Raw genomic sequence first — 14,653 nt, forward strand, 5'->3', positions numbered from 1 at the left:
ATTGTAGAATTCTGTTCGGCGGCCCATGTTCCATTGGGAGTAACAGGCGAAAGTAAGTAAGTAAAAGAGATACGTATATATTCACTAACTGAATGATGTGTTTACAAAACAATCAATATTTCAAAATTTAATAAATTCCCATATTGTGATTTAGGACAACATATACATATAAGTGAACAATATTGTTTTATATTAGATCCTCATCAGGATTTACTCTAATACACAGTAATATTTATTTGCATATATGGAATTATAAAATCAATGAAGGCAGTTTATGAAGCAATGATAACAATAGAAAATATGACATCATAGGTGAAAAGTACAAATTGGTACTCTGATGACAGGTTTACTAGTTGTGATAAGAATAAGCAAAGGTTGATTCAATGTTACATAATTATTAGAACAATTTCACAATAAACATCCAGCAATTAAATTTACATGTGAAGAGGAACTGGATAATAAATTACACTTCCTTGACATTTTGTTAAACAGAAAAGAAAACGATTCTATCAGTAGAAATGTGTATAGAAAAAGTTCTTGATCAAGCATTTCTTAAGCTTTGTACCCCTTTATTCTAAAAGAAACTTAGTCAAATATCTGGCAAATAGAGCTATTAAGATATGCTCAGTCGATACAATTAACAAGGAATTGGAGCTTATACATAATATGTTGATTGAAGTGAATTATCCAAAGGGTTTTCTGAAGAAACAGTTGCGTGTAACAAAAAAAGAAAATAACGATATCAATGGCTAGTAAGAAACCTCTTTTCTTGAAGCTGTCATTCAATAGAGATGTAACTGATGATGTACTACGTGATAAAGTGACTAAAATAGTGAAGGGAACGTTTAATGCAGCCAACCTCTGTCTATCGTACTCGACAAGATCTATGGTGATTCCTCAACCAAAGGATAAGTTACCCGGTTATGCCACTTCTATGTGTATCTACGAATTCAGCTGTTCCTGCGGAGAAAGCTATATTGGGCGCACAACCAGGCAACTGAACCAAAGAGTTGGTGAACACCTCCTTTCGTGGTTAGGAAAAGGTACTGTCAAGTTAAGATGTAGCTTAGTTCTATCACACTTGATCGATAACTGTCATGTAGTAGACAGAAATAAGTCATTTAAAGTTATTTATCGTATTCCTACAAATTGTTTTTATGGTGTTCAATCTCGTCTCATACACATAGCAGGAGCTATAGGAATTCGAAGCAACAATCGACGTATTATACTCTACGATAACTTAAACAAATACAATCTAAATTCCTATTGATTTTTGCAATGTTTACTTGAATCGTCCTATTGATATTTAGGACTGCAATTCATCGGTCTCTTATTGGCGTATGCGCATCCTGTGCTTATTGACTCGATATTGTGTTAAATCACAAACACAATAAGTGAAGTTGAATGATGACTAGTAGTAGTGGAATCCATGATGCCTGTTTCGTCCTTTTTAAGACTCATCAGCTATACGTAATCATCATGTAATCACTAGAGATGCTGTTCGTAAAATAATTCAAACTGTTCAAATGAAAAGCTTTAATTAATGGATTTTGTAACGAAGTCGGAAATGACGTGAACATCTACAAACAGCCATAAATGATAGTTTCACAATACCAATATCCAAACATTGAAGAAAGTTGAATGTCGGCATAGTGAAAATGGTCTTCACTACAATTGTTATCATGTAAATAGAATACAAATGTACTATTATTCACACTTACAATGATGTAATCAAAACAGAATTGTAAATATTTCATTAAGATTTCCGCTTGTCTTTCCCATTATAAATCACATTGTATGCAAATGAATTAACCGATGGTTAATTTGTTCGTACAAGGAATGTCGGATTGTTTTGTTTTTGGTTTTACTTAAGATAGACGATTATGCATAGAATGGAAATAATGAAGTGCACAATTATTGTGATGTGTTATGTTATAATCAATCAATGAGATGTCAACTAATCATGTTCGAATTCATTGAAACAATGATTTTGTGTTTGTATTGAGTGAATATACTGAGGATAGTGTTAAGTGTGTAATGAAATGATTCAGTTTGATTGATGTAGGTGGGTTAACTCGATGGTGTAGAGGTGAGGCGTACGGGCATGTGTTTGAAGTTTGTTGTTTTGAATGCGGTGTTTGTGTGTGTGTGTGTGACCGTATGTGTGCTTTGTTGAGGAGTCGCATACATGGACTAAACAGTCGTTCAGTCCTTCAAAGTATTGAGTGGTGTTCTCACATTGATCAACTGATGATATCAATTAATACTCAACCATTTACACAACCTCATACTGTTAAACTATCCAATATTATTGTCTGTCATACACATGTACATCATCGTAACTACTTGGATTGCTAATATATATGAATTAATTTTATCTGGGCTCAAATGGATGGTGGCTAGCAATGGAATTAAGGACTCTTGTTTCTTCCTTTTTGAAAATCGTCAGTTGGATTTATCTGCATCCCAGATTTGATGTTCAAACCTAATGGAAAATGTAATAATTTCTTCCCCCTCTTGCACAGGCTAGTGGCTATGAGGACTCAATAGCTAAGTGGATATTTTTATGTCGTTTCAGGCGAACAGTATTAGGTTAGAGTCACACACTGAACATCAACTCTGTGATGCAAGTAAATCCATCTCACGAGTTCCAAAGAGAACGAAGCACGCGTTCTCGATCTCATTGTTTGTCACCATTCTTCTCTGCTCATAAATGTACATTCTGTTTTTCTATTTGTAAATATTTGACGCTCACTTTATCAAGCAATTACCTTATATCGTTTCATTACGTTTGATATCTTAAAAATTAACTGGTCACATCACAAAGCAAAATCCTCATCTTATAAAGAACAGTTAATAATCAGCGTATTCAGAGGTTCTATAGTATTGTATAAATGATGTTACATAATATAACTTTCTATGACGCAATGACTGATTCAATTACTAAGCTAAATTTTCTCAAACTTACTTGACTAATTTATTTACAAATTGTTTGTAGTGAACAAGAACACACGCGAGGACAACCAAATATATTTCAATACAAAATTACAGAACATCCTAGTAAATTCTGTGAACCATACAGTAAATACTTCATTTGCAGTGTCAGTCAATCGTCTCAGGCTACATTGTTCTTTCGTTTCCACACCAATCAATCTCTGTTCTCGTTCTCTTTTACTTGACCTTCTTAATCTTCTGCAGTCAGGTTTTTCACATTCGACTGATGATACCTACTACTTATATTTGTATGCATTAGTAACACACACATCACATGTTGACTGTATATAGATTCAATGAAATCTTAAAAATTATAATGTATTGGAGGGGGTTTTGTGGAGATTGTAGTAATTTCAATAGTTGAGATCATGAGTCGATTGAAGCTAGACCACCATGGAAAATCTAGAAGCACTGGACAGCCGTTTCGTCCTATTGTAGAACTCCTCAACGGTGCGAATCCGCGTTCCCGCCTCACGAGATTCGAACCCAGGATCTATCGGCCTCGGGCGAACGCTTAGCCACTAGAAAACTAAGCCAGCATCCATCAATGTTAATTTCAAACTTCAATGCTTCCAGGTTTTCCATGGTAGTCTACTTTCAACTGATTCATGATCTCGACTATTGAAATTACTATAATCTCCACAAAGCCCCTCTCAGATATAAACAGTATTACTGAAATAAATTCAAGTCTATATTTATCTTTTGTATTTGATAATGTAGACTAGATAATTACATGTACAAGTCATAGAAACTATAAAGTTACATAACATCAAGTATGTATTAACTTTAACTGTATACAAGATAGCAATTAAACACTCATATAATTAGATGTTTAACCAGACAGTTCATTGTAGGATTTTTTGAAAGGAGGAGAAATTAAGATTTAAAAGGAGAATAATCATGATTACATTTTATTGAATTTGATTTCACTCAGTTGCTAATACCCTGTATTATATATAAGAGATTGTGGTTACAGTTACTAATATAAATGCGTTTAGTTGACATGAATGAGAAGCTATGACCGATGGAGCGCAATCCGTGTCAGATGTGAGTCGTTGAAATGAATGAGAAGCTATGACCGATGGAGCGCAATCCGTGTCAGATGTGAGACAGTTATCTATCTTAGACAATGGATGAAGAATTGAGCAAGAACATGGATAGATTGAAGTTAGACGTTGACACTATTCGATTCAGGCTCAGTGGTTTAGAGGTTAAGCGTTCTCTCATGAGACTGATAGGTCTTTGGTTCAAATCTATTGAGGCGAGATCGTGAATGTGCACTGTTGAGGAGTTCCACATTTGAACGGAATGATATTGTGAATTTAACTACGAGATTACTTTTAAATATACATTAGTGTGGATATAAATCTACATAAATCTCATCATAAGATATAAATTTATGATACTTTACAGTTCACTGAATATTACAGGTTGTTAGCAACTGATGAGAACCATGTCAAATAAAATGAAATCATCTTCTAATCAATTTTCTTACTTTCTACATTAGCAATCCAGTTGTATAGATATACACTTCACTACAGTACAAACTTACTAAATTAAGTTAGTTTATCAAAAGATTTAAGGTTAGCTAATATAATTCTCATGTAAACTTGAGCGTAAAAATGATGTATCTTTGCATAGCGGTTTGATATATGTATTCAAATAAACATTGATATAAGACCCTTAGTACTTCGGATGGATTGTTGGATCTTATCGAAATGAAGGGCCAGTATATGAATATATATGTATTGTTGAGTTAATTTGTAGGGATCAGTAAATCTTTTAAGGTCAGTCAGTCAGTTGGTTACAACGTAAGACCAGGCACATACATTCATCGGTCCAAGTTGCCACACCACATTAACACAGCACGACGAACACCGGATTCATAGAAGCAGTTAACTCATTAGTGTAAGGATATGGTACAGAAAGAAAGAATTAGTTGGTAGAAAGAAAGATATGAAGCGATTTTAATCTCATAGTTTAAGGGAAGACAAAAAGTGTATACACCTACGTGATTGTGATCGATTCTGAGCCATGTCACACAGAGTCTACAACCATTGGTTACAATAGTCACGAGGACCCCAACCAAGTAGTCTACATCTACCAACATGGCTCGGACTAGAAGTTAGTGACTTCAAGCACTGATGCCTTGTTTTGGATTGGCCACCCCTAACTATATTCCAACCATTCCCAACACTAGTCAGCATTGTGCATCGTGGTAATCAGTGTTCTGGCATACTTAACACGTGGCCCAACTAACTCAGTCGATGAAGATCCATAACTTCATGAACTGACTTACCATCATTCACTAATACCCTGCATCTAACCTTGCTAGTACTTACCTAATGATCCCAGCGGATTCGAGCATTATTTCTAAGGCATCTGTGGTCATATACTGGTAGCATTTGTCAATGATTAACAAAGACTAAGTTACTGATATAAATCAGATAACACTCAACAACCATTTTTTTTCTCTAATATAAAACACCCTTGCCAGATGTCTTAGTGAACATTCAGTTATAAATCAGTGGTTTTAGATTCAGTCATTTGAATTTCTAACTTTATTCAATTAATTTATTGTTAACTTACAAAATGATTGAATATGGAAATGCAAGCCATTGAATTCCAAAGTTTTCAGTGGGAACAAGTGACTGCTGAAACTTAACTATAGTAAAAATTCTAGGTTAACTCTCAGAGGAGTATTCAGTATGAACAGCTGGTTTGTCCTACACTAAAAAGATGATACTTCAACAATATCAAAGTAGTCACTAAAAAAACTCATTTATAAACTGGAATTGATCACTTTAGTCTAGAAAATGAATAACGAACGAGTATAAATGCTAAATTCGCTTGGTACTGTTTGTTTGAATCTTCCCATTGATGTTTAGGACTGCAATTGATCAGTCTGTTATTGGCATATGTGCATACTGTGCGTATTGCCTTGATATAGGCTTAATTCACAAGCATCATATCCAAAGATGTATAATGGTTAGCAGTGGAATCTAGGACGTGTGTTTCGTCCTATTTAAGACTCGTCAGCTGAATGTGTCCGCATCTCAGAATTGTTGTTTACTCTGGAACTTTATAACGTAATGTACCATTTCAAAAAATCATCGAAAATCATTAACCAAACGAGTAATTTTATGGTTTTTCGAATCAATCCCTGCTCAATCCCAAACTTCATTAAATCAAGACACATCATTTTGAAGAGTCTACAGTAATAAAACAAAAACATTTAAGCCATCAAACACAGCTAGTCCCCCTTCATCTAGATCTAGTTAATATGCTTTACAGAAACTTGTCAATTACTTTGGTTATATAAATTTCAGTTTAGAATGTTACTAAAATAAACATATTCAGTATCAAATGTAGTTCTGAAGACAATTTACTTTATTTTCTAACAATAAGAAATGATATGAACTCTATTACAATGAAGATCTGTCCAATCAATTGATGTGTATATAGCCAGCATAACTGAATCATTGTTAATGTAACACTAAAAAACTAGGTATTATTTGATCGAATTTCTCCTAGAAGAGTATTGTACAGCGCCGAACGTCGATGACCTTTCTCTTAGGAGTTGCTTTTCAGAACTCTTAAAAACATCGACTTAGCGTTTAATTATAAAATACGAACTTTTATCCATCTGCACTATAGAAGGATAATTATCTAATGACATTGGTATACATTGTTTCACTAAAGATATTTTTGTATAATACTCGTTACAATTTCACATTAGTCCTTCAGGAACATCTTAAAGCTAGTCATTGATGAACTCGATAGCATTTGACAATTGTCTCGTCTTAGTATGTGATTCCTTCTATATTACTTACTTACTTACTTACTTACGCCTGTTACTCCCAATGGAGCATAGGCCGCCGACCAGTTGATTCCTTCTATATATATACCCCAAAACCTCTGTACATAATATAAATACAGAACAAAATGAAATCATAATGGTTACCAGACACTTATTGATGTACAAATGATCTAATTACCCTGATCTAGGTATACATATATCCAATTAGTTTGATTTAAATATTGACACATGAAAATTAACAGTATGATAAAATGGAAGAACTATCGTTTATATCAGTAATCTTATCTAATGATTGTTTTATGAAGAACAGATCAGCTTCCAAATGAAGTGGAAATTATTAATAGACGTTGAAATTGGATAGAATAAACATTTTGGAAATCATGAAACTGTATCACGAAACAGACGTTAACTTTGAATCGTGAAGGGAAATAGAAAGGTGGATGATCAAAGAATACACTGCCTTGGGAATTGAAAACAGATTTCAAATGATGAATAGCGATTGGGAACAAGTGTAAATGATTGTTCAAAACAGAGTTGGATAGAGAGTCGTGATGGGTGACTTATGCTCCTTCAAGAGGAGTAACAGGCGTAAGTAAGTAAGTATGTAAGTTAAAGGTTCGCATAATCAATTCTAAATGGCTATTTAAAAATAATCGAAAAATATTGATTCATATGTACTATAAATCTAATAGCTTAATGATTTAATGGAAAACTATATTGAGTCAATATGAAATTTTTGATTGAGATTATGAACTGATTGATGTTAAACCATCATTGAAAACTTGGAAGCACTCAACGGCCGTTTCGTCCTATTGTGGGACTTCTCAACGGTGTGCATTCATGATTACACTCACAGGATTCGAACTCAGGGCTTTCATTCTCGCGCACAAACGCTCAACCCCTAGACCACTGAGTTGGCATCCAACTGTGTTAATTTCTAACCTTAACCAATCCATGAAATTGCGTGACCATCTTCCATTGCACTGAGGTAGATACTTGTCTCCATCCGACATGGATTTTATTTAAAGTAAATCATTCACATTGAAAGATATTAATTTAACATTTGATATACAACTTACATAATCAGTTAAATGAATCGAATAACTGTACACTTTTAAGTATCGTTTTTCTTTTCTTGTCAAAAGTACACTTGGAAACTCTATATCAGAGTGCGGTGCGTGCTACTTATATTGATATAAGTAGTACATAACGCGAGTCAGGAATGTAATGTCTGGCACCAGAAGATGGGGAAGATCAAGAAAGGAAGAGTGGGAATAGAAAGCAATCAAAATGGAAATGCAAGAATAACGAAGTTCGAGACAATTATTGAACATTTTGCAAATTAAGTATTATAGTATGGTTTTACCAAGTAATTCTGTAATTTTGTGCTAAATATAATTCGCTTCTCATCTGTGTTCTCCTTCACTACAAGAGTATTAGACGCAATGATAATCTTAATTGTAATAGAATAATTTGTGAATAGATAATATACAGTTCATCAAGAGAAACTAAGTATAAGGAAGGAAAGAATGAATCCATCTCTGTCGATAAAATTGATACCTAGCCAGATGATATGATATCTTCAGACAATTATTGCTATAATTATACAAACATAAATCAATTATTTGATACTAACTAATATACTGTAATGGAATAGTCAAAATGTTATAGACTGATGTTTTTAATTGACATCATATGAACCGATTGATGTTAGACTGATGTCATTTCTGAATATGATCTCTTTTGCCTTTTCCTAGAAGAACTTTGAAACTACCAGTTATTGTATGAAATCATAGACAATCATTAAGCATAAATAACATGTGAACTAACTATTTTAGTTGATAAAATTAACGTTTAAATTCATAAAAATGTACATTTTCCTATAATATATGAAACCGATCAAACTAATTTAATTGCTAATTTCATGATTGAATTCGTAAGTCAATTAATGCTAAACCACCATGGAAAACCTGGGAGCACTGGATGATCTTTTTGCTCTAGTTTAGAACTCCTCAGCAGTGCACATCCACGACCCGCCTGGCGAGATTCGAACCTAGGACGTATAATTATCTCGCGCGGACTCTGAACCTCTACACCATTGAGCTGGAGTCTATAATTACATTATGATCTTAAAAATGACTATATCTACTCGTTAATTATCACTTGTTTCTTTTACTACAAAGGATGTCGACTGATTATCGCAATCAACTGAATACTTTAAAATATAGACCCGATCAAACTAGTAAAAAAAACACGGATCTACCCTCAATCCGATACTGAGAATAATATCAGCCTTAATTTTTGTTGATAAATATACAATCTACATTTTAGACAACTAATCAAATATCATATTTCAACTAGTATACTAATCTTATAAGTAAACACAAGTATGAAAACAATATTACTATTCTAGTTAGAGAACTACTAGAACCATCATCCAGAAGATACAAGTGTTTATTAACAGTTGTCTACACAAAATAATTCGGATCCGTTAGCCAGACACTACACTATGAGCAACAACCTACTATGGGAGAGAACAAACCACATTCCAGCGGAGGAAGAAATCGGGAACAAGCACTGGAAGTGGATAGGAGAGATATTGAGGAAAGTACCCAACTGTGTCACAAGCCAGGCTCTCACTTGGAATCCTCAAGGCTAAAACAGAAGAGGAAGATGAAAAAACACATTATACCGAGAAATCGAGACAGATATGAGAAGAATGAACAAAAATTGGACAGAACTGGAAAGAAAGGCCTATACTCTATCGGGAGTAACAGGCGTAAGTATATAAATAAGTAAGTAAGTATTCCATATATATATATTACTTGATTTACCCACTAATTTCTCTCAGTCGAAACATTTTCTTTACTTACAATATATATGTATATATTTATCATCTATACTTCAACTAGGCAAATGAAACAATAATAAGCTGTGAAAATACAAGTCATTCACAATGTATATCCATGCATATATGTTCAACAATAGGTTATATATATATATAAGGAAAACAATTTACATTATAATTATATCTGGTTGTTTGTTTATTCATGATGAGAACATTACCATGAATACTTTGATTACTTTCAATGAATTCTATGATTTCATCTTCTTGGAACATTCTAGATTCTTCTATTGGAAAATTACTATAGATATACATAGATGGATTTTTCTTCAGTAAACATCAATCTGTTCCAAAGATTATCTATGTATACTCACAGGATAGATGAGTTGACTTTGATCTATAATCATGACATTCAGTTATTATGAATATTTCTAATGGATACTCATTAATAATTGTACTTAGAAACAGAATTATTTCAATGAAAGTTTATCACTATGAATTAGTGTTTTATCAAATGATTAATTATGATTATTGATATAAGTAATATTCATAGTAGTATAAGTATTATTGATATAAAAAATGTTTTAAACAAGTAATATTTTTCAGTAGTATATAACATGTTTGACGAAATCTTGCTGAAAATAATGAATAAAATACAAAATTTAATGCAGCATTAATAATTAATAATACATTTGATATATTTGCATAAATTAATAGGCACTTAGTTGTATATTGTGTTGATTGTATTATACCAGTATTCCATAAATTCATTATTATTGTTGGTACCATACTTGGTAATTGTAATAATACAAATGCTATAACAATTGTAATTAACATTAATGTAATACGATGTTGTTCACCTAATTTTGTACCTTTTTTAATATTCATAATTGGTAATAAATTTGTTTGATAATTCATTGATCGATATGATTGTGTTATACTAGATGTGATACCAATTGTTGTTCTCATACTTGCTTCTAATGCATCACGTACAATAGCTGGTACATTGTGACTTGTTGTAGCTTCTTGATTTAATTGAACCATACTATATTGACGTCCATTATTATTATTATCATAATTATCATTAGGAGTATTACTATTCGATAATAAATCAATATTTTTCGGATCATTTATAATATTGATCGATGGTATACAATTATTATTATTATTATTACCTTGTTTGATCAATATTCTTCGATCATAATTAGCTTTCATCACAGATCTTATTAATAAACTATTAAATATAATTAATAATATCATTGGTAATATAATAAATATAATTTGATTAATATAATCATAACCAATTTTAATTAAAATGATATTGATTTGTGTATCAACAACTAAATATTGATTATTATTATTATTATGATTATTGATTGTTATATTGGTTGAATTATTGATTAATTGATTATGATGATAATGATGATTACTACTATTATGAGTAGTATTATAAGTAGTATGATTATATTTGATGGTTTTTTTAAAATAATCTGGTAATGTTATTAAAAAACATATAATAAATATAATAATAATAACATAACGTGCACGTTGTTTAGTACAATAACGTTTACCTAATATAGGTGATGATATAACAATATAACGTTCTAATGTAAAACTTACTGTAAGCCATGTAGTAATATTACTAAATAAATTAGCAGTACCATGTATATATGTGATACTATATGCATATAAAGTTAATTGTTGAATAGATGGATATAACCATAATGAAAATAAATAAGTAAATAATAAATATAATAAATCACATATAGATACAGCAGTTAAATAAATATTAGTTGATGAACTCATCCATTCTCTTGTTAATATAATAATATTAATAATATTGGATATAAATCCAATTAAACATAATAAGGGGGTTAAAATTTTACCACATATTAAACGCATTATAGATAATATATGATCTAAATATTCTAAATCAATTTCATGTTGTTTAGATAATGTAATAGGGATGATATAAGTAGTATGATGAGTAGTAGGAATCGTTGTTGTTGTCGTCGTCGTAGTAGTCGTCGTAGTTGGATGAGAAGGTGGAGCAGGATGAGGAGAAGACGGAGTAGTAGTAGTAGTAGTAGTATGATTATTAATAATGAAATATAGATTTGTATAATTAGACATATTATTCAATAATTGATCAAACATATTTTGTATAGATCCATTTTAATTGAAGATCATTTTCATTTGGATAAGAGATCCTTTAACAAGTTTCTAAATACATATATGATTGAATATTAAGATCTAATTATACATTTGTGCAATTGAATTCTGATGTTCAAATTGACAGATGATCTTTGTTTGTTTATTTGTGAGGGTGTTTGTATGTAAGTGTGTGTGTGTGTGTTTATGTTGCTGGTTTGGTTATTCTAGTGTACGTTTCATGAATGCACAATCATTGCATTTTCATTACACATAATTATGATGATGATAATAATAATAATAATAATGAAGATATAATTGAAATTGCATTTTATCTTCATCATAAAAACGTTAAGTGTAAATAAGGAACAAATCAAATGAAATACTGACCTACAACATATGGATAATGGATGTACATATATATAACGTATTTTGTCTATTCATTTCTATATTGTATTCTGGTTAGATTATTGGGTTAGGCTAAGTGACAAGGGAGGGAAGAAAGAAAGAAAGAACGAAAGTAAACACACACACACAAATTCAAGTACATATGTACATCTTTATCACAATAAGTAAATATGATCTTAAATTCAGTGTTAAAAAAAAAGAGAAAAGAGACATTTCCTAATGTCCACCAATGAAGTTTCATTATAATTATGTGTTTGATTGAAATCATTAGTCATTTGAAACTAGACTACCATGGAAAACCTTCAAGCACTGAACGGCCGCTTCGTCCTAGTATGGGACTCCTCAGCAGTACGCATCCACGATCCCGCACCCGGCGAGATTCGAACCCAAGACCACTAGACCACTGAGCCGGCATCCAATGGTGTTGATGTATAACTTCAACCATTCTATGAAATTGCGTGACCATATTCCATTGTACCGAAGTGGATACCCGTCTCTACTTGACATAGATTAGCTCCACTAGTCACGACTTCTCACTAGAACTCCGAGAATTCCATCACGAAGCTAGTCACTAATGATCACATAGGATGAAACGGCCATCCAGTGCCTCCAGGTTTTCAGTGTTAGCCTAACATCAATCTGTTCATGATCTCAATCAAAAACTTAGTTATCTCCATAACCCTATACTGATATTTATTTTTTGACCTAAATTCACTTGATTTGTCCGATTGCTATGATAGAGTATTAATACTTATAAAATTGTCGATATATTTTACTAGTATGTATGTATCTATCTATCAATATGAAATTTGAGTACAGTTATCCTTATTGATTATACTTACTTGATGTTTAAATGTTTAATACAAAATTTAGGTCAAATTTTACACTTCTAGGAGCATTCAAATAAAGAAAACTACTGAAACTTTGTAATATTCTTTGAAGAAAGATGTAATTCATACTTCAATAAATCCATGTTGGATTAATATTAGAATTTGGTTATAAGAATAAGTAACAAACTTATGAAAAAAGAGGATAAGTGCTGAAAGTAAATGATTGAATTTCATTCTATTTTATAGTTTTGGATCTATGTCTGAACTTGATCGTTAAACCATTATGTACATAGAAAACAACTTTGATTGACCAGTCTCTTATTGGTATATGAACAACCAGTGCGGGTTACCTCGATATTGTCTTAAGTCACAAGCATTCGGAGTAGAGATGGATGGTGGTTAGCGGTGGAATCGAGGGCGCGTGTTTCGTCCTAATTAGGACTCTTCATTTGGATGTGCCTACATCTCAGAGTTGATGTTCACTTCAGGACTTGAACCCAGTACCGTTCACTTCAAATGCCATCATGTTATCCAGTTAACTACTGACTCCTAATAGCAACTAGCTTATGCAATAAGGTGAAGTGTATATACATTTTGTATTGTTTGTTTGAATCTTCCACTGCTAGCCACCATCCATCTTCTCTTATTTCTAAATTATTGTGTTGTACTAACGATTTACTAAATCAATGTCGAATATGATGTACGTATTCATCACGCAGATATATTTAATAATCAGTCACTAACTAAAAAGGATTAGTACAGTAAAACTATTCAATCAAGGTTTTAATTGTAAGTGAATTCGTACTGTGATCTATTTGTGGTGTGAGTTAATGACAGTGAGATTCGATTCCCTTGAATAATAAATCTATTGAATAAAATTATAATGAACAATGAACTGATTCAGAGAGATCTGACATTATTTCATGAAGCTTTTATTAAAGAGTAAAGCTTCTAAGTGGAAATACGTACCTACTTGTTGATTATCTAAACAATAATGAGAATGATAAAAGAATGAAATTTAGATTATTATTTGTAACGATTCGACTTATCATATTGTTGAATTCACCCCATTGCACAAGGAAGTGGCTATCAGAAATCAGTAGCTGAGTGAATAACGCGATGGGGTTTGAAGCGAATGGTACTGGGTTCGAGTGCATGCAGCTGACGAGTCTCAAGTAGGGCGAAACGCTCGTCCCAGATTCCGCTGCTAGCCACTATACATTATTGCTTATCATATTGTTAGTATAGAGGACTCAATTTTAATCAATCTTTATTGGTACTATATAGATTATCTTGATATATTAACGAATACTGATTATAAATCAATCTTGAATGCCGACAACGGAATATATCAACTTTTAATAGTAATAGACTCGTTGAACAACCTAATGGCTATCTAGATACCTCAATTAACTGAATAGCGTGTTTAGGCGTTTGAAATGATAGGGAGTTGACTTGAGTTCCAGTAGAAACGTCAACCAATTTACAATTATATCCAGCCGAGACCAAAATTCATTTTGAAAGATAGCTATTTGAATGAATACTTAACATTTTTGCATAGGATTACAAATATATTTTAGTATTGTGGACAAGAAAAGCTTATGA

General features: G+C 32.1%; 1 protein-coding gene across 1 annotated transcript; it reads right to left on the reverse strand.

Moving 5' to 3' along the window:
- Positions 1 to 10,223: 10,223 nt before the first annotated feature.
- MS3_00009486 (uncharacterized protein) lies at positions 10,224 to 12,106 on the reverse strand (the record flags this gene model as incomplete). The annotated part of the gene is made up of 1 exon (XM_012936797.3): positions 10,224 to 12,106. Exon 1 carries the CDS (start codon positions 11,814 to 11,816, stop codon positions 10,224 to 10,226), a length of 1,593 nt encoding a protein of 530 aa, XP_012792251.2. The 5' UTR covers positions 11,817 to 12,106.
- Between the last annotated feature and the right edge of the window lie 2,547 nt (positions 12,107 to 14,653).

This window comes from Schistosoma haematobium, chromosome 7, assembly GCF_000699445.3.
Source record: "Schistosoma haematobium chromosome 7, whole genome shotgun sequence".
Classification (NCBI taxonomy): domain Eukaryota; kingdom Metazoa; phylum Platyhelminthes; class Trematoda; order Strigeidida; family Schistosomatidae; genus Schistosoma; species Schistosoma haematobium.